The 19,973-nt window shown below is 47.6% G+C and overlaps 1 protein-coding gene across 3 annotated transcripts in view; it reads right to left on the bottom strand.

Moving 5' to 3' along the window:
- PDGFRA (platelet derived growth factor receptor alpha) overlaps positions 1-19,973 on the bottom strand; it is a 46,228-nt gene that overhangs the window by 3,878 nt on the left and 22,377 nt on the right. For all 3 annotated transcript variants that reach the window (XM_025435724.3, XM_025435723.3, XM_025435725.3), the window contains exons 9-22: positions 19,166-19,292; positions 17,946-18,139; positions 17,158-17,252; positions 16,809-16,941; positions 14,539-14,643; positions 13,923-14,033; positions 13,506-13,659; positions 12,453-12,619; positions 10,041-10,156; positions 9,414-9,536; positions 7,881-7,992; positions 6,437-6,536; positions 6,216-6,321; positions 4,693-4,934 (exon numbers count right to left, since the gene is read on the bottom strand). In XM_025435724.3, coding sequence (XP_025291509.1) covers positions 4,693-4,934; positions 6,216-6,321; positions 6,437-6,536; positions 7,881-7,992; positions 9,414-9,536; positions 10,041-10,156; positions 12,453-12,619; positions 13,506-13,659; positions 13,923-14,033; positions 14,539-14,643; positions 16,809-16,941; positions 17,158-17,252; positions 17,946-18,139; positions 19,166-19,292 — 1,885 coding nt within the window. The remainder of the gene's footprint in view (positions 1-4,692; positions 4,935-6,215; positions 6,322-6,436; positions 6,537-7,880; positions 7,993-9,413; positions 9,537-10,040; positions 10,157-12,452; positions 12,620-13,505; positions 13,660-13,922; positions 14,034-14,538; positions 14,644-16,808; positions 16,942-17,157; positions 17,253-17,945; positions 18,140-19,165; positions 19,293-19,973) is intronic.

Genomic DNA, 19,973 nt, shown 5'->3' with positions numbered 1-19,973 from the left:
ATCAAATAAGGTAATAATCATAAAGCACTGAGCACAGTGCCCAGAACATACTAAGTGCCCAATAAATATTAGCTATCATTATTATTATTATTAGTCAACTACTTGACTAGGGTCCAGATAGCAGACAATAACAGGAAGTAGGTGCTAATGTTCTTACATGTGATCATGCCATTATGATTATATAGGAGAGTATCCTTATTGTTTTCTTATTAAAGATTTGTTATTTATTTGACAGTGCGTGCGAGGGAAGGGGGTGCCAAAAAAGAGGGAGGAGCAGACTCCCTGCTGAGCAGAGAGCCCGATGTGGGGCTGGATCCCTGGACCCCTGATCATGACCAGAGCCAAAGGTAGACACTCAACCGACTGAGCCACCCCGGCACCCAGAGTATCCTTGTTCTTAGGAGATGTTTGCTGGAGTTTCAAAAACATTTTTTAAAGACTTATTTATTTATTTGACAATAAGAGAGAGAGAGAGAGAGAGAGAACATGAGCAGAGGGAGGGGCTGAGGGACAAGGAGAAGCAGACTCCGCACTGAGCAGGGAGCCTGATGTGGGACTCGATCCCAGATCGCTGGGATCACGACCCAAGCTGAAGGCAGACATTCAACTGACTGAGCCACCGAGGTGCCCAGGAGTTTCAAATGTTTTAGCAAGAAAAAAAAAGTATGAGTGTGTATGTGTGTGGTACATACACACTCCTACACGTTACACGTTATTAAATACGTAGTATGTGTTGCGTACGTATATAAAATAGGCATAACCAGACATTACACGGTCAGGTAAACCAAATGTGGCAAAATGTTAGCAACTACTAAATCTAAATGGTAGATGGAGTAGTCTCTCCATTTTCTGGACACTTAAAATTTCTCACAAAGAGTTTTAGAAAAATAATTTTCCCTGGTCTCTAGCCTGTAAGGATTCCCTGTCCGTCTTCCCGTCTCTGAACGGTCTTAACCTCATCCTGCAGACTGCAAGATGTCTGCATCTATCTCTTTGCTCCCAGCAGGGTATCTGCTGACAGGCAGGACAGTCTGTCCTCACCATGAGGCTGCTGACCTAACAGGTAACCCACCGTCCGGCTGGCCAGCCGGAGAAGGAGGCTCACATGCATGCCCAACAGGGGGCTGTCAACCCTGCCAGCTGTTTTCCTCCCGGAGGGCCAGCCAGGGGACTGAGCGCGACAGGTAGATGCCCATGGGAAACAGTCTGCTGCCATCCTGCGGCCTGGAGAGCTCTTAGAACCTGTAGGGTTACCACACTGGGGTTTCCTTTCCCAACCCCACAGACTGGGCCCTTCCCTGTGACCGAGCTTTTGTCTCCCTTCCTGCTTTGTACTCCACCTTGCCCCCCGACTTACACCCTGGTCCTGGAATCTCACTGCGAACCGCAGTCCACTGGACTGGTCTTGAGAACCATGTGGTCCTGACAAGCCCTCTCCCTGGGAGGCCAGACATACCATACCTGGTTCCTCGGGCCCTGGCCAGTAGCTGGAGGCCTGAGTCGACCCTTGGGTATGGACCCCAAGCCAGCTAGGACCTGCATTTAGGAGACTTCTTTGGCCACTGTGATTCGGACGAATGGCTGAGTCCTACGAGGCAGTTGCCCCCTTGCACTGACCCTCCTGGGCCTGGCATGCTCCTCTCTGCCAGTCTCCCTCAGAGAGAAGGCCGGGGTGTGGGCATGGGGGAAACTAACTTCACGGAGACTCAGCACCAGATCATCCTTGCTGCTTGCCAGGCTTCATGGTGGTCCTGGAGCTGATGACTAGGCTTACCTCTGATTCCCAAACTACCATGGCCATCTTGTGACCCAGGGCCTGGCTTCCAATAGTCACTGACCTAGCACCCCCAAACTGTCTATAGTAAGCAAGGCCAGGTCTTTCTCATGCCCACTCCCTCCCAAGGCCAAGCCTCCTGAGCCCAAAGAGAGGATTCCATGGGACCACTACCACTTCCTAGACCCAGAGCATCCCAACTCTGGGATCCACCCACCTCTGTGATGGACTGAACTGTATCTCACCCCACCCCCCAAAATTCCCATGTTGAAGCCCTAATCCCCATTGTGATTATATTTGAAGACAGGGCCTTTTAGGAGGTAATTAAAGTTAAGTGAGGTCGTTAAAGTGGGGCTCTTACCCAATCGGACTGGTGTTCTTGTAAAAGGAAGAGACATCTGTGATGCACACACAGAAAAAGACCATGTGAGGACACATTAAGAAGATGGCCATCTGCAAGCCAAGGAAAGAGGCCTCAGGAAAAAAAATCAAACCTGCCGACACCTTGATCTTGGACTTCCAGCCTTCAGAACTGCGAGCAAATAGATTTCTACTGTTTATACCCGCAAATCTATGATACTGTGTAACAGCAGCCCAAGCTGATCAAGACGCTCACCACGTTCAGCCCACCTGTCAGGGCCACAGTCTCATCTGACCTGGGATAGTCATTTGGGACATACTTTGTACAATTTGAAAATCAAACATTATCACCCTGGCAGAGGTTTTAATTATCTAATACAACAACTATCTATCAGCTAGAATGGTTCTCTCCATGTAACAGATGTCAAATTCTGCAGCTCAGCTTCGTGTACCCCCAAAAAAGTTCTGAGCACCTTTCTTATGTTGTTCATCAATACAACTTTCTAACTTAACTTAGAAGCAAAACCTTTTTATAACTGCTCTATTATTCAGAGCCCCCACAAACAAAATAACCAAACTGGATGGCAGATCTGGGGTAGAGGGCGACCACACATACCCAAAGCTCAGAGAAACATTTTGCCAAAAGAATATAAACATATTTTTGAAATCATCCTGAGCAAAAGTTAAGTCAGGGCACTCTGCCCAACCTCCAATTCTCATCACACATTCCAAACACACGCAAAAAAAAAAAAAAAACCCACAATTATACTTTTTAAATTCATACCAATTCATACCTGGTTCATACCAACAGCAAAGGGATGTCACAATCACAAGGCTCCAAATTGATAATGCCATGTGCTTTTGCCTAAATAACGATATGTAGCTAACCAAATGACTGAGGAAGAAGGGACCAGAGTATCCTGAACGAAGAAGGGAAAAAAAGAGAGACGGAGACTCCTGTGCATCTTGGACCTGGAACCAAGGACCACTATGATCACTTTCCCCTGCCTCTGTTCAAGGCCTACGCAAAGATGGTGGGAGCCTGGGATGCCCCTTTCATGAGGAGACTGTGGGAGCTCATGGCTCTGGTCCTAGCTGGATGTTAGCATCACCTTGGTAATAAATTAATGGATCCAGGCAATGGTCGCCAATGGCTGTTAATGTCACAGAGGCAGAGTCAACTGGACAGTGTGTAATTTCCGATGGACACACACAGCACCATCTTTGAAGCACACTTGCCAAAAATCTAACCTGAGCCACAGCAAGCCTCTAGCCTCCCAGCTTACAGCCAATACAGGAGACAAAGCACGTGGTAAGACACACGACAGGGTGCAATCAGCAAGATTCTGAACGTGGGAACATTACGGGCAAATGTCCCGGTTTCTTCACAAATACTATGCAAAGGGGTACGAAGGTGCAGGACAAATGTATAGGGACACAGCAATTAAATGCCATGTGAGACTCCTGCTTGGGTCCCAATTAGAACAAAACAAATGCAAAACCATATTTATGAGATAGGGAAATCAGAGCACCGAATATCTGATGCTCCTAATGATTTATTGTCAACTGGTGGGGGAAGATAACAGTATTGTAGTTATTTTTAATAACCTAATAACTCCAGTTACTTTTTTAAATAGAGGCTTTATCTTTTAGAGGCACAATAATGGAGTATTTATGGATGAAATGATATGATGTCTAGGATTTGCTTCAAAATAATCCAAGGAGAGTAGTAGCCGAGTAGGTACGCTATTCATGCAGTCTGGCCCTGAGCTCCTAAATGCTCAAGTTGGGTGACAGATTAATTGACAGTTCACTATTCGACCTGAACCAGACATGTGTGAAACCTTCCATTATACAGAGATAAAAAGAAGGAACAAATCAGCAGAAGGCGCCTGGGATCCATTCCCAGAGATCCTAACTTGTTGGTCTGGATGAAGTTTGTAGACCAGCTCTCAAGCCTCCCCAGGTGATCTGAACTTGGGGTTCAGAGCTACTGGTGCAGCATGGAAAAGCCCAGTTTAGACTCTCTCTCGGCCTTCTCCTCGGTTCCAGGACTCATATAGAAAACAACGACAGAGGCTTAGGGTATCTCAATATTCAGGGCTGCTGTGGCGGTTTGATCAAACTCCCTGAGGACTCAGGTCAAAGACCCTCTATCAGGGAAGCATGTCCCTGACTGTTCTACAGCACTCCACCCCCCCAGCCCCAGGGGCCCGCATTAGGATCCTTTGGGAAACAGACCCCTCAGGACCTCTACGACTGGCCACCCTGCACAGATGCACCTGGGGGCCCGCCTCGGGGCCTCTGCGACTGGCCGCCCTGCACAGATGCACCTGGGGGCCCGCCTCGGGGCCTCTGCAACTGGGTGCCCTGCACAGATGCACCTGGGGACCAGCCTCGGGGCCTCTAGGACTGGCTGCCCTGTACAGATGCACCTAGGGGGCGAGCTCGGGGCCTCTGCGACTGGCTGCCCTGCACAGATGCAGTGGGGGGACCAGCCTTGGGGCCTCACCACCAGGGTGCTGGGAAGTGGGGGGCAGCTCAGCAGGCAGCCCTACCTGTGTCTGTTCCTCTTGCCCAGGTCTTCCTCCTCGGGCACCGGGTCGATGTCGGGCAGGGGGATGATGTAGCCGCTGTCGGCGCTCAGCCTCTGCTCGTCCAGGCTGCCCTCCCAGTCCTTCAGCTTGTCCTCCTCGTTTTTGTAGGTGACGCCGATGTAGGCGTTGTCTGAGTCCACGCGCATACGCGCCACGGCGGGGTGGTCGCTCTTCAGGAAGTCCAGGTGAATCTTCTCGTAACTCTGCAGACATGCACGTCACATGGTCACCCGAACTGCGAAAGGGACGCTCAGAACCGACGACCATTTAACCACCTGTGTCTCCACACAGCCTCCCAGACAAAGGGGCTTAGACAACTGAAGGAGGCTCAGAGGTCAAATGTCCCCAGAGGCCTCTGACCTAGGAAAGGGCCACCGATGCCATCCTGCCAATGAGCTCTCTCATTCACCTTAAGATTCAATGAGCCCCTTCTCTGAGTCAGTAGCTAGGACTATGCCCCCCACTCCCCCTCACACACACACCCACTCCCTTCTCTGGGACTAGCATGGACCCTTCTGGTCCCCATTCAATAGTCTCTCCAGGGCTTGGATGGATCCCAATAAGGGGTGACAAGGACTTCCACTGGGAGCACCATCCCTAAAACCTGCCTGATCCCTAAATCTTGGGGAAATCTAACTCAAAACTTAGAGAGCTTTGATCTAAAAAGACCCCATTTTCAACAACAGGTCCAGGCTCCAGCCACCAACACGTCTTACTTAACCCAGCCAGAGTGTCTGACTGACCTGCCATAATTTCCTTCTGCTTCCTCATTGCCTCACTTACAGGAGCTGTAATGGGCAGTGAAATAACCAATAGACACAAGTATTTAACTCCCAGTTCAGCACGCGACCTTCTCTTTGAGAAGAAGGAGAAGCAATAAATACGAAGACTCTACAGAGTGACTAATCTGAACCTCAGAAATTGGGTTTATTATACAACTATGTCTGGGGTTCCTGCACAGCATCTCAGCAGAAAGTTGTTTCACTCATTAACATATCCTGCTTGGTTCCATGAAATTACATTTGTTCCTTTGAACAATGCTTCCTATTCCACGAAAAAAAAACCAGCTGGAGCCACAGATAACAGCTGAGGTTGTTCCTTCCAGTCAGCTGGTAAAAGCCAATTTCACATGGATTTAAGTGCATTCAAATTAGCGATTTAATGGCTGTGGATGCCCTGAGACTTTTAACCGCACAGTAGCTTCAGATACTCAAACATCTGGAGAATAAAGTGCTTACAGGTGTTGCACACTTGAGATGAAAGGGGAGCCCTGCAGAAAGGGGAGGGTTTTCATACATCACTGCTACCAGGGGCCTGGGGAGCGCTCCATGAAGCCTTGGCCCCTGGATCACTCTTTCTCCTCCTCTGAAAATGTTCCTTCAAAACAGTGTTGAAGGACGCTGCTCACTTGCATAACTACCAGCTGTTGACTCCTCCCCCTTTGCCCATTCCTCTCCACCCATCTTTGAGGGGCCCGGACAAACCTTCTTATATTGTCCAGGCAGCAGATTCTCCACGATCTCGCTCAGGTGGTAAAAGGAGGGTCTCTTCTCCGGTTCACTGTGCCAGCACTTCACCATGATCTCATAGCTGCAGGGGCACAGAGATCAGAGTGGGCACAGGGAGGAGTATCAAGCACCCCCCACCCAAGCCAGGGACCCGCTGGGCATGAACACAAGGCCCATGAGGTGGGGAGGGGGCTCACACTTCACTGGTGGCGTGGTCAGGCTTGGCCATCCGGTATCCACTCTTGATCTTATTGTAGAAAGTAGAATCCACCATCATGCCAGGGTAGGGTGTGCCGCCTGAAAACCAGAGAAAACCACCAGGATTTACAAGCCTGTGGTACACTGAGGAAACGCTCAGGGTGAACCTATAGAAAACATTTGGGGATCCCCACCTGAAGTTCCTGTTCTTTCGAGAAAATTAAGTATTATCTCCTTGACTTCACAGGATTCCCCTAAGTCTTAAATGTAACTAAGGCTTAATGTTGGTCAAGTCCCGACACCCTAGGCTAAACTTCTACATCTTTAGGAAAAAGCACAAAAGTGGTTTTTTTCAATGTTTCTGACTATTGGATCCGCATACAGAAAGCAAAATAGAAGAGCAGGAGAAATTCTGAACCACTGAAGGCAAAAAAGAAAAATCATTTTCACCAAAAGTGTTCAAATAACTAGAGCAAAAGTCCAAGTTGGGGCTTGAAAGATCTAGATAATGCTCTGCCTTAAAAAAAAAAAAAAAAAAAAAAAAAAAAAAAGATCTATTTATTTGGGAGAAAGAGAGAGTGTGCACACATAGAGCGAGAGGGAGAGGCCGATTCCCTGCTGATCAGAGAGCCTGATGCAGGGATCGATCCCAGGACCCCAAGACCATGACCTGAGCTGAAGGCAGATGCTTAAACCAACTGAGCCACCCAGGCGCCCTGATAATTCTCTGCTTTTAATAGACTGCGAGACTCAGTCAAGTCTCACACTGAGATGATCCACAGTGACGTCCAAGCAGCAGAGAGAACTAGAATCGAAAAAGGAGGGGAGGCAGGGAAGAAAGCCTTTCCTACCACATTAAGGCAACAGAATGCACGAAACATTTCGATTTCTATGGCCAAGGCCAAATCAAGCTTAGGTTCCTCTCTAAAGCCTTCCAAAACCACAGGAGCCTTTTCTCCTTTCTCGCTCACTTTTAAATCAGCACCCCACAGTTCACTGCTACATGGAGGTGGTCCCCCACCAGCCGAACTATCTGAGGTCAGGGTCATGAATGGCTCCTGCCTCAGGGCCCTCACGTGGCACACAGGGGTACCTGTGCCCTTCGGGCCCTGGTGACTGAGTATAACTGGATGACCAGAATGTTCCTCTCCTCCCGAACAATGGCCAGGAGGGCCAGCCATGTCCTGTCCCTCGCCATACTACTTTTCACCTGAGCATCGATCCCCACGCCACGAAGCAAGGGGGAGGCAGCTCTCCACTGGGGAACCCTACTTAACCCAAAGCCCCAGGTGAAAAAGCAGCAAGTGGTTTCAATCAGCTGCAGAACACCCGACTCAGAGCTCAGATCTTAACATCATTTATACCCCGGAGCTTCGAAAACAGTGTTTTCCTTCCAGTATTGTTCCAGAACAACCCACATGAGCAGAGATGTCAGGCCCGTACCAAGGGAAAAGATCTCCCAGAGCAGGATGCCGTAGGACCAGACGTCACTCAGCGTGGTGTAGAGGTTGTCGAAGATGCTCTCGGGAGCCATCCACTTCACGGGGAGAAAGGTCTGCATGGAAAGAGGGAGGACATGAATCCCGGCATACCCACGGCTGAGCTACAGCCGCAGAAATAGTGGGGGTTCTCTTTGGACCAATAATAACTTGCACTAAGAACCCTGCCCACGCTTGACGGGATGAGCCCTGGGTGTTATTCTATATGTTGGCAAATTGAACACCAATAAAAAAATTAATTAAAAAAAAAAAGAACCCTGCCCACGAAATCTTGGTGTTTCTGGTTCGGTGCTACCCTCTCCGCACTCAGAAGAGTGTCTGGCACCTAGTGGGTGCTCAATCAATGCCTGATGAATGAGATGGGCGACGCTGCCTCTTATGTCCTCGCAAGGACTAACATCCAAAAATATTTAATCCTGAGTGTTTTACCCAAAAAGCGAGAGCCCTGCATGGGCCTCTCTCCTATTTGCAGGTGTTCCCAGGAACAAAATTAAAAGCACACCCAGGGATCCGAGAACCAACCACATTTTCGAACTTTAAGAAATAGTCATTTCATAATTTTGCAGCCTCTTTCGCGAGGCTGGTGCCAGCCGCGGTGGAAACCCTACGTGAGGCCAACACGTGAAGTGACCACATGCGCATCCTTCGGGCCTCTGGGAGGGCTGGTGAGATCACAGTCATCGGCTGCCTGAGCAGGTGACAGTGTGTCTCCACCAAAGTCCACTGATCTGTTCGAGGTGCCTAAAGCTACAGGCCGCGGCCGCACAGCACACGAAACCCAGGGAGGCTGGACACAGACCAGTGGCCTTCTGGGGGTGGACGCAGCAACCCTGAGAGGCGTCACGGCCAGTGCAGTGGGGTGATTTGGAATCGTACCTACAGGTGGCAAATGTATTCCGAGTTACCGCATCCGTTCAGAGGGGGAAGGGGTGGGGAGCAGAGCTCGCGTGTTAATTTAGAATGACTGTCTCCCAGGAAATTGTGCCTCTAAGATCTATTCATGCAAATGCTCTCGATGCGTTAGGGCTCAGAGATGCCATTTGCAAAGTTGATAAAGTTAGAGATGCTCTCTTTGGAAATGAAGGCGCACACACGGGCACATACGATTAAGAGCTAACGCTTGCCGAGTGCTTGTAGGTTCCAGGCCCTGTTCTAAGCACTTCACGTTAAAGTCACTGAGTCACCCATGGCCATCCAGGAGATTATCAGTGCTGGCTGCTGATAGGGAAACTGAGGTACAGAATGGTCAAGCCACTTGCCCCAAATCTCCACACTCGTAAGGGCTGGAGCCAGTACTCACAGCCAAGCGGTCTGGCCCCCAAGCCTGTGCTTTTCCTACTGGCTCCCTGGAGCCCATTCATGAATTTCATGGACTCCACATTAAAAATAGGGACACTGAATGGCCAGAAGCAACACCTAGTTTGGGAGATTCAGTGAGGAAAGGTGGGCTTGTCAGGTGAGGGGAGAGAGCACCTACACTGCCTTTAGACACATAGTTTGAATCGTGCATGATGTCTCTGGCCAGGCCGAAGTCGCAGATCTTCACGATTTTCCCTTGTGCCAGGAGGACGTTTCGAGCAGCCAGGTCCCGGTGGACACACTGCATGGAAAGGGAAGGAACAACAGAGTCTGTCCATCTGCCGCTAGATCAAGTCAGCCCTGCAGGGTTGGCCACTTCATCATGGTGCTGGGAGCTGCGGGGCCCCCTTAGGGAGGCTGTCCTGGCACCTTTGTGAGCTCACCTCCTCCAGGCTCTCCTCCCAACCCAGAGGGAGAACCCAAGATATATGAAAACTTATGGCCATTCATGTACCAATTTTGTAGACCTGACATCATTATTCATAAGAGCTTAAGAGTGTAAACAACTTGAATGTTCATCCGCTGAAACATAAATAAAAACATAGCATATCTAAAAAAAAAAAAAAAAAGAAAAGAAAACAGCTCTAGAGCAGACACTTGATGACCTCAGCCTCCCCACTACGCTCTGGGGAAAAGGAAGAGAGAAGCAACCATGGCTACTGGCCTCTTGGAGACTTTGCACGCCCCCCTCACTCGGGCCTGGGGCTCGCGTCTACAGAGAACTCTGTTCCGTGAACACACTTACATTTTTCGAAGCCAAAAACTCCATTCCTCGCGCAACTTGATAGGTGAAGCTCAACAAATCCAACAAAGTAAGGCCTTCTGAGTTATCATCCGAAAGGAGGTTTTTGACTTCGGAGTCTGCAGAAAAGGAATTAAGCGTGTTGGCCCTGGAGGATGGTGTGAAACATGCCCCACCGGGCCACTTGTCAGGTTGCACAGGCTCGTCCAAAGAACTGGTCTAAGATGATGTTCCAATGGTGATTCCAGACCTCACGGGTGGGTGCGTCAGCCATGCAGACGTGCTACCATTAAAAAGAAATCTATCCGCGGAAATACGTATCTGGCTTATACACATATACATCCACAAGCACCAGTCTAGTGGGTTCTCACACATGTTTTGTTGTTTGCCTCCCAAATTTCTTTTTTCAGCCCTAGTTAGCAAGTTACCTTGGCCACCTCCCTAACACACACACATACACACAATCTTCCATGATGAATATACATGAGGTTCCCTTTGAAAAAGTAGCTTCTAGGAATTCCTTTTTTTTTTTTTTCTTTTTTCTTTTTATAGCCACCTTCATGGTGTTTGGCTCATTTCCTGAATAAAATCAAGCCCCAGTCAGACTAGAGGTAGCCATCTTAAAGGTCAGTGCCAATGACTTTGCATTTAGTTCCTTTTGTAACTTGTCCACTTTCCCTAGTTAGTCCCGCCTGGAAAGGTCCCAGGGTTTTCGAGGAAGGAGGTAATCTAGGCCAGCACTTCTCATTTCTTTTTAAAAATTTTCAGGCAAGTGAAGAGTAGCTGCAGCCATTCACATTTTTCCAGCCAGCTAGGAGAAGGCCAGAAAGCAGTGGTCTGCCTGCCAACAGGGCCCAGGCTGAGCATGAATCAGGTTCCCCTGACATCTGGAGCCAGGTCCAGCCTGGGAAGCGATGTAAACTATTTTTAACAATGCGGGAGGGGAGAGGAAGCACTGGTTCCGACAGCTCTCATTGGCTACTCTTTTAAAAGGGCTTGGAAGTTTACCCATTTGGCAATGAGAAGTGAATGGAACTTGGAAGTGCAGCAATGGAAAATATTCTTGTGTCCCGAGCTTTGCAAAACAAGCACATTCTTTTTTAACAGATTGTACCTTTCACTTAAGAACCTCGCAAGCATTCTGAGCATATCAGTGATTTCTAAAATAATTTCCATGGCAGCCCAACACTTTTTTTGCATTGACTAATGGGAGGGCTCAGGCCCAATAACACAAAACCACAAGACGCGTCAACATCAGACCCAGGCCCAATAACACAAAACCACAAGACGCGTCAACGTCAGACCCCTTCCTCAATCCGAGTCTGGGATCAGATGAGAACCTGGAAGGGCCACCCCCGCCCCCTCAGAAGAGGGGTGGTCCATCTGCTATGGGCATCAGCGAGGCTCCCTGGAGTTTATAAATCAATGCAACCCTGCCACATGTTCATCTGTTTTGAAAAACCAGACAGACCTTCCTCCAAACATTCAATAGAAACACCCAACACTCTTGTCAGAAAAATAGAACCTCAAATTGTCTACTTCCCAGTTTCTATCACGAAGTAGATATTAACAAAGCTAAAAGCAAGGGCTACTGAACTCATAGATACCAAAGACTTATATAATTAAAATCTTAAGAATAGTATCAGAAACCAATATAAGGCAGCCATCTTTTTATTTTGCCAATAAGGGCACTGAGCGGGGAAAAAAAAAATCAATGATCACCACACTTCCATTGGAAAAAAAAAAAAAAAAAGGCATGTTAACACCGAAAAAGGAAGATAATTATATCAGGGTAAATAATCCTTTAAAAGGATTACATTTAAAATATGAAAATACATTGCATTATTAGGTCTTTATTCTTTTTCCTCTTTTCAATTCACAGGCCACAAACTTCTGAAAACATGTCACAGACCCAGTTGTGCAGACATGCATTCAGGGACCACGGCCTGGCAGTCCTGCTCAGCATGCCCGTCCTGCTCAGCATGCCCGCTCACCTTCCTCTGAGTGTATTTTTTTTTAAAGGAGGCTCCATGCCCAGAATGGAGCCCAACACGGGGCTTAAACTCAGGACCCTGAGATCGAGACCTGGGCTGAGATCAAGAGTCAGATGTTTAACTGATGGAGCTACCCAGGCGCCCCTTCCTCTGAGTATTTTAGATATAGGTTCCCACCACTGTCTGAAAGTAGAGCATTCCTATAAAACCCTTTGTAAGCCAAAATGATGTAAAGCAAGGAAAGCAATTACTATTGGGAAAAAAAAAATCCTTTTTGGACTTCTTTCATGAGTGAAAACCAGTACTTATGTAGGTGTTTCCTAAAAGCAGAGTGGCATAAACCAAACTTCCAGGTAGCAGGGGAAATCTGTATCCTATTAAACCCCTGGAAGATGCAAAGAGTGGACACTGACGTTTTTACCTAACATAGATTTCTTCTTGTACGAGGCTGGACGATCATACAGCGATCTCTGGATGTCCGAGTACTTAGAAACCTCTTTCCTTTCCAGCATGGGGACATACTGTGTGGTGTCAGCTTGCTTCATGTCCATGTAGTCACCGTTGTTTTCAAAAGACAAAATAACGTAACTGTAAAAAAACAGAAGAAACCTGATTCAGGGCGCCCCTCCGGAGTGGCCATTTCACATTCAGTAGACGACGACCGGGTGCCCACAGTGTCCAAGGCGGTGCCGTAGGTATGGTGGCAGCAGAGGGTGAGCAAAGGCACAACCAAGGGGTGCCCTTCGCGTGGGGTAGTAGAGCTGAGATGAGCATTAACCAATAATCGCAGAAATACATGGCTCATCTCAACTCAGGTGGGCCTTCCTTATTCTTCTCTGCTTTTCAATTCACAGGCCACAAACCTGGGCCACAGGACCACACGGCTTGGGCAGACGTTTCCTGCTACTCAGTAAACTTAGGGCCAGTTTGGTGGTGTCCATCGAGTAATTCAATATAAAGTGGACTTGTACTTTCTGATCCTACAGAACTTTATATCCACACAGACCTTCACAGCCACATATAGGTTCCTGCAGTTGGGACTACCACCGCTGGCCTGATTTATAGGCCCAGGGTCAGCAAAGACCAGAATCTCAAACTTGGAGATCCTCAGTTTCTCACAAGATAGCAGCACTGGGGCATCCTTGGCCAGAGCCGTATTTTGCAGGTCTTAAGTGGACCACATTTTAACAGCAAAATGGCTCCCAGGATGATTCCAACTCTTGCTTCTACTCCAACCTTTCAGCAAGCGCCGCACACACCCCCCCCCAACCCCGCCATGATATCTGGTCCAAAACACCTGCAGACAGGTATGAATTGGTGGTGTCAGGGGATGACGGGCAGGGTGGCTAGATGCTAAATCTTGCTGCCTACTGGCCCTGGATCTGCAGACATGGGTTCCACCAAGACATGGGTGCTCTCCACTGGTGAGGCTTGTAAGCCAATGATTCGCAGCAACGTGTCCCCTTGCACCCACCTCCGTGTGCTGTCATCAGCAGGGTTCAATCCAAAAATGTCCAACTCTTTCTTTGGCTTCTCCGGGTGGCGGCTCAGGAAGCTATCTCTATTCTTATGCAAATAGTTGACCAAATCCCCATAGAAGCAGTACTCGGTGATGATGTAAATGGGGCCTGTGGGAACCAAAACCAGTGAAGAAATGGGTATGAGAATCAAGAACAGAAAAGCCATGAAATGCTATGTTTGCACCGGCAGGAGATGTTGCTCAAAAACAAGGAGCTTCCATCAATTCAGCAGCATCCAGGCAACTCCGTTCAAGGGACTTCTATTTGCTGGCATGTTTGGAGGTTGAGAGTAAGAATTTTAAAGAGCCTGGACAGTCCTCACAACGATAGGTCTTCTATAAAAATCCTCACTCCCAGGGCAGGAAGCCTACCTGACTTGGTACAGGCTCCCAGCAAGTTCACAATGTTTAAATGCGGCCCCAGGTGAGTCATTATCTTCAGTTCCGACATGAGAGCTTGTTTTTCACTGGATCTGGCTGTGGCTGTTGAAGAAATAAATCACGCATCAGTTCAAGTGATTTCTTTCCCAGGAAAAGCCAATAACATGGCTCACCCTCTGATTGGGTATCATTTTATTTACCAAGAGTCCAAAAGCGAAACACATAGTCACTTGGTCTAGGCTCTAATAACGAATGCCTAGTCTTCAGGGTAAAAAGAAGTCACCAAAAAATGACAACTTTTCATGTTCCAACATACAGGCCGCAAAAAAGAATCGAAATAATCCAACTGAGAGAAGAGTCTAAATCCACCTAAAACCTAGAATCGAAAGAACCAAGATGTGGTCCTCAACTTGGCATTTACTGGCCGTGTGATTTTGAGCAATTCACTCTACTAACCTCTGTTTTCTTTTTTTATTTGTTTGTTTGTTTTTGTTTTTTAATAATAAATTTATTTTTTATTGGTGTTCAATTTGCCAACATACAGAATAACACCCAGTGCTCATAACCTCTGTTTTCAAAAAAATCCCGGGGGGGTTGGGGCACTTACGTTTCAGCATCTTCACTGCGACTTTCATGACCGGCTGGGAGCGGCTTAATCCATAGGCAGTTCCTTCAACCACTTTCCCAAACGCACCAGATCCCAGGATCCGACCTGTGAGCAATCAGAGCCATTAACACAGGCAGACAGTGGTGTCCCCTTGGTTTTATTGACCACAGCCAGCACTGGCGGGGACACAGCGGGGCTGTTCTCCCAGAATGGAGTAAGCCTAATAACTCCTCCAACTCATCACGTCAAGAACCAGAACTGAGCCCACAGGGAAGGAAATTAGGACAATTGCTTTTGTCAAATATCATTTGCAAGTGGGAAGGAAAACCCTGGCAGGGGTAAGGAGGGTGCATCCCTCCCTGGTGTGAGCTGTCTCCCAGCTCAAGCGCCAGCAGGCTCCCAGGCACTTGCTTCCTGTGGTTCTCACCCCAAACCCCCTGGTTCTCTACCCTTCAGTTCTCCACATGCAAGCAGAGGCATCTTTTGCATCCATAAGTCCTTATCTACTGGAAATGCTTTGGTATTCGAGACATCCCGGATTCCAAGGAGTGATGAAGGGAGCCCCGGGCCGGTGTCCTTGCTGCGCGCTTGTCGGAAGGACCAGCAACACCAAAGGCTAACTGCGCCCTGGGGAGCACACGCTTTGCTCTCAGCTGGAAGCCACAGAAGGAAGTGGAAGCTGTTGACCCCACTTTAGACAGCTCACAATGTCAAAGGGATGCTTCCCAGCATATCAGTCTCACCAGGCCGAGGCAAGCCGGGGAACGACTCAGCTCCTAAGGGGCTAGCGGCCAGCACTGCCTCTGAGTGCATGTGTGCACTGTGGGAAGCTCTACCTGCGAAGGTGCTGCTGCCCTAGCAGCTCAGCACACGGGAGCCCAGAGACACACAAATGCTGCTTAGCCCATTAGGGATTCGCACCCCCCACATCTTCCCACTTTAAGTTCCTCATCCCTTTTTGTAAAATCAGGGGTGGGGGTAAGGGTGGGACTGGTGAGGAGGGTGAGAGATACAAGTAGTTGAAATTGGAAGTAGCTAGGACATCTTGCCAGTTTATGTAACTATTTAAGACCTAACCTTGGAATGAGACAAGTGGATAATTAAACTGGCATCCTGCAAAGGACACACTGTTGGCATATGCCCAGTGACACAACCCCTAGCTCTTTCGTTTGTCTTTTTTAAAAAAATTTTTTTAATTTAAATTCAATTTAGTTAACATATAGCGTATTATTAGCTTCAGAGGTAGAGTTCAGGGATTCATCATTTGCATACGATACCCCGCATTCATTACATCACACACCCTGCTTAATGCCCATCACCCAGTTACCCCGTGCCCCAGCCACCTCTACTCCAGCGACCCTCAGTTTGTTTCCTAGAGTTAAAAGTCTCTGACGGTTTGCCTCCCTCTCTATGTTCGCCTTATTTTATTTTTCCTTCCCTTCCCCTACATTCATCTGTTTTGGGTCTTTGTCCTGTTTTCATTCATTCAGAATGTGATTTTTAAAAAAATTCCTTGGACTCATGTACTGAGTCTCCACCCAAGATTGAAATATTTTAAAAGTTTGTGATAAATTGGCCGGATATTATTTTTACATGTTTTGCTTTGAAAAGTACCTGTATTTTTATATTCTAAATATACGTATTTTAAGAAGCATCTAATACATCCTCAGAATGCACTGGATTAAAATACCATTTGTGGCTGTCGTCATTCGGTTCCTTTTGAGTCACAGAAATTCATCTCATCAATTTGTGTCACTCCCAAAGCAAAGCCATTTCAATGAGTATCTTTGGCAGGACCTCCTCACATTCTCTTCTCTTACAAAATTTTCCTTAACCTTAAAGGAAAGGTTATGGAACGAGATTTTTTTTTTTTAAGATTTTATTTATTTATTTATTTATTTATTTATTTATTTATTTATTTAAGAGAGAGCACAAGGGGGAGAGGGGCAGAGGGACAAGTAGGCTGAGGGCGGAGCCTGACACGTGGCTCGATTCCAGGACCCCAAGATCATGACCGGAGTCGAAATCAGATGTTTAACCGACTAAGCTGCCCAAGCACCCCTGTAACGAGATTTTTTAAAAAAAACCATTGCAGTGATGCAATTAACTTCCATTTCAAGACAGAAAAATATTTCTGAAAGCCAATTTCTATTGCCTAGCTCTTAACCAAACACAATCTCAGATCCCTTATTCCTGCACAAGGTTATAAAAAGTTAAGTTATGTACAAATCAAAGGGGAGTCTTGGGAGATCACCCCAGTAGGCGCTTACCAAGCACAAGTCCATCTCTTGGAAACTCCCATCTTGAGTCATAAGGCAGCTGCATCGGGTCCACGTAAATATATTCATGTCCATCAGGGCTGATGGATTCAATGACCCTCCAACGAATTTCATACCTCGGTTTCTATAAATGACCAGGACAGGTAACTGGTGAATTATCAAAGCCCAGACGCACCAAAGCTTGACCCCAGCAAAGTGACCAGACACAGTCGCATCGACACATTCATTCAGCACAGAATTACTGAGCGCCTTCTCTCTGCCCAAGCACTGAACTGGGTTGCTTGCTCTTCTTCTTCTTATTGGCCTCGAAGATTTTTAGTTCTTTGAGGAAAAGACCTACCTGTTTCCAAATGACAACCAGGACGATAAGTGAGATGATCACAATCACCAATAGCACCAGGACTGCAGCTGCCACCGTGAGCTCAGAACGCAGCGCTGAAGGAGAAAGAGGCCTGATGAGGAATTTGCTCAGACATGCAGGAGGCCCAGAAGGCCACGTAGTTGTGTCTGGGCCGGAAATCTCTCACTGCTGGTGGAAAAGCAGCAAGGCTGCCTGGCTTGTTTTAAGGATGGGCAATTCCACCTCTCAATCATCTACATACGCAAAACTACTCCAGCTCTTCCCTTAGAAGAGAAAGGGACAAAACTCAATCAGGGGAATGCAATACTGGCCCTAACGGTGCTGCAACATTAACCTTCTAGACAGAACGTGGACTGGAATGTAAAGATTGATAAAGGAGGTTGAGAGCCACAGGGGTTCAGTTTATTTTGAAAGGTTGCATTTTGTTTATATTACTTTGGGCTTCATTAATTTTTTTTTAAAAAAGCCAGCCTGTCTCGACAGTTGTAAAGAGCAACAAGGCCGAAGATCCTCCTTCCCCATCATCCATCCCCACTCTCACACTAAAGAGACTGAGTAGCTATCCTGTTAGACAAGCAAACTGCCTAGGATGCCTGTGCAAGGTGCAGCTCGGGGTCAGAATCTGAAAGAAAGGGCTCCCACGTGGATGCCCCGAGAAGGCCCTTCAAGAGCATTCAGAGCCAAGTTTCTGCCTCTGGGACCCCATCCGGGACTCAAGGTTCTGCCTGTGAGAGGAAGGGCTTGGCCGATGGCTAGGAGCAACTCACTGGGAGCCACCAGCTTCAGCTCTCGGCTCTCGGCCCCAAGGAGATTCTTGGCCAGACATCGAACGGCGATGGTCTCCTCCACTCTGGTGAAGGTCACCCGGCCCTCCACAGTACTCCTGTCTCGGGGGTGGACCTCCGTGATAATGTTTGAGATATTGTTGGCCAAAATCGCCCAGGAGGTTTCATTATTACATCTGGAGAGAAAGAGGACAGAAATATAGAGCCAGTTATCGGGATAACGGAGGTGAGCGAAGCAGTGAGAATCATCTATGGTGGCAAGCAGTTCTGGCCTTGCCTACATCTTGGGGGTGCTACAGGTTGACTTTCTGTGCATATTAACATTGAAACCTGCTTGTACACACTCCATAGGGCATAACTGTATGTAGATAATTGAAAGTTAACTGTTTATGAAGCAGGCAAGGTAGAAAGAAGTTCAATCAAATATAACTGCCAATGCCAAGCCTTGAACAGATCCGCTTCAAGAATGTTTATCCCAAGTTCCCACCCTTGGAAAAGCCTGGCTCCCTCCTTTTCTCCCCACCTGCACTGTCTGTCGAGAGCCCTTAAGGTGTCACTAGGGTTGGAGTGATCTCCTGGCTGAGTTACGAGACCTAGACTCCAGCTCCTGTCAAGATCCAGGTCTGGTCCTTCAGCCCCAAGAAGGGGAAGGTCTGGGACTCTCAGCCTCTAGGAGAAACAACTGAGGCTTCTGAACACAGGGGTGGAAGCATGAGCGTGTCACTCAAGTGCCCACCAGAGAAGGTTGACAAATGGGGGGTAAAGGAGGACTGGTGAGTTAACTCCCTCCAAACAGCAGGTAGGCAAGTGAGACAAAGGGTCACGTGGGCAATATTGTCATTTATGTTCACATGCCAGTCTCACTACCAAATAAAGCTCACTGTGTAAGAAATATAAGGTCAAGTGGGCCAGGGTAGTGAAAATCCTCTTATAGCTGCAGTCCTTTGAATCTGGCAAGAGCCATGGACCTTCTCTTTGCAACTCTTCATGACCACACAAGTGCTCATGCACACATACCATGCACGCATGCACAGCAGGCCCGTGTTTAGAACCCTCACCCGTAGTTTATGAGACTTTGGCCCCATGAGAATCACAAATACAAAAGAAGGGCCAGCAAAAGAAAGAAAATGCACTTGAAGTTCTTTGTACCAAGGAAGAAACATTCTGACCACGAATGAAAAAGAAAACTCTCGTTTCCGTACTTCTTAATATCCTTGCAAATCATCCATTCAATATCAGGAAGAGGTGTCCCTTCAGCGATGCATCTCACGGTCTGTCCCCCAGTAGAGCCGTGGTGGTCATCGACCAAGTCCAGAATAGACGAGGGAACTGTCAGAGGTGAAAGAAATCAGAACTGAAGGGTCTGTGTCCCAGAACTCCTGTGAACTACAAGCTCAGAACATGTCCATGTAGCATTCGGACCTTCCGAGCAAGTAATCTCCCCAGGAGGGGTCGAGAGCAATTATGTGCATAATAATAATGCTCCAGTTTGGGCAGACCCACTTGGTTAAGAGCATTTTCACAGTTTCAGTGTTTAGGGATTTGTATCCTGTGGTGTTCTAAATCTGGAGCGAGAAAAGCAAAAAGCCCCTGTGGTTATTTGGCTTGAAAGGCAAGGAGGCTCTTAAAATTGTATTGCAGCTTGGGGTTCAACTAATGGATTCAGCTAGAGTATAATCTAAAGCAGCATTTACCAAAGTGCATCTGCGGAATGCGACTAGGTTTTAAAGATTTTTTTTTTAAATCCATGATCAAATAAGTTAGAAATATGCTAATACTTGTATCACACAGATTTACTGTGAGGGTCAAATGGGTCCACCTAACACAGTCCCGGGCGCATGGTGGGTACCCAGGGAACAGGTGCTGGACCTGAATGCAGACAGACTGGGGCACTCGCTCCTGGTAAGGGTAAGGGCCGCTGTCCAAAGCCTATGAGGGAAGCTAAGGAAAAAAGGCCAAAACTTTCTGGAACAACCTAAGGTCATCTGGACCAAAAAACCATCACTTTAC

This window comes from Canis lupus, chromosome 13 (genome assembly GCF_003254725.2).
Source record: "Canis lupus dingo isolate Sandy chromosome 13, ASM325472v2, whole genome shotgun sequence".
Taxonomy (NCBI): domain Eukaryota; kingdom Metazoa; phylum Chordata; class Mammalia; order Carnivora; family Canidae; genus Canis; species Canis lupus.
Note: the sequence above shows the minus strand (reverse complement) of the source record. Positions and strands in the feature narration are given on the sequence as shown.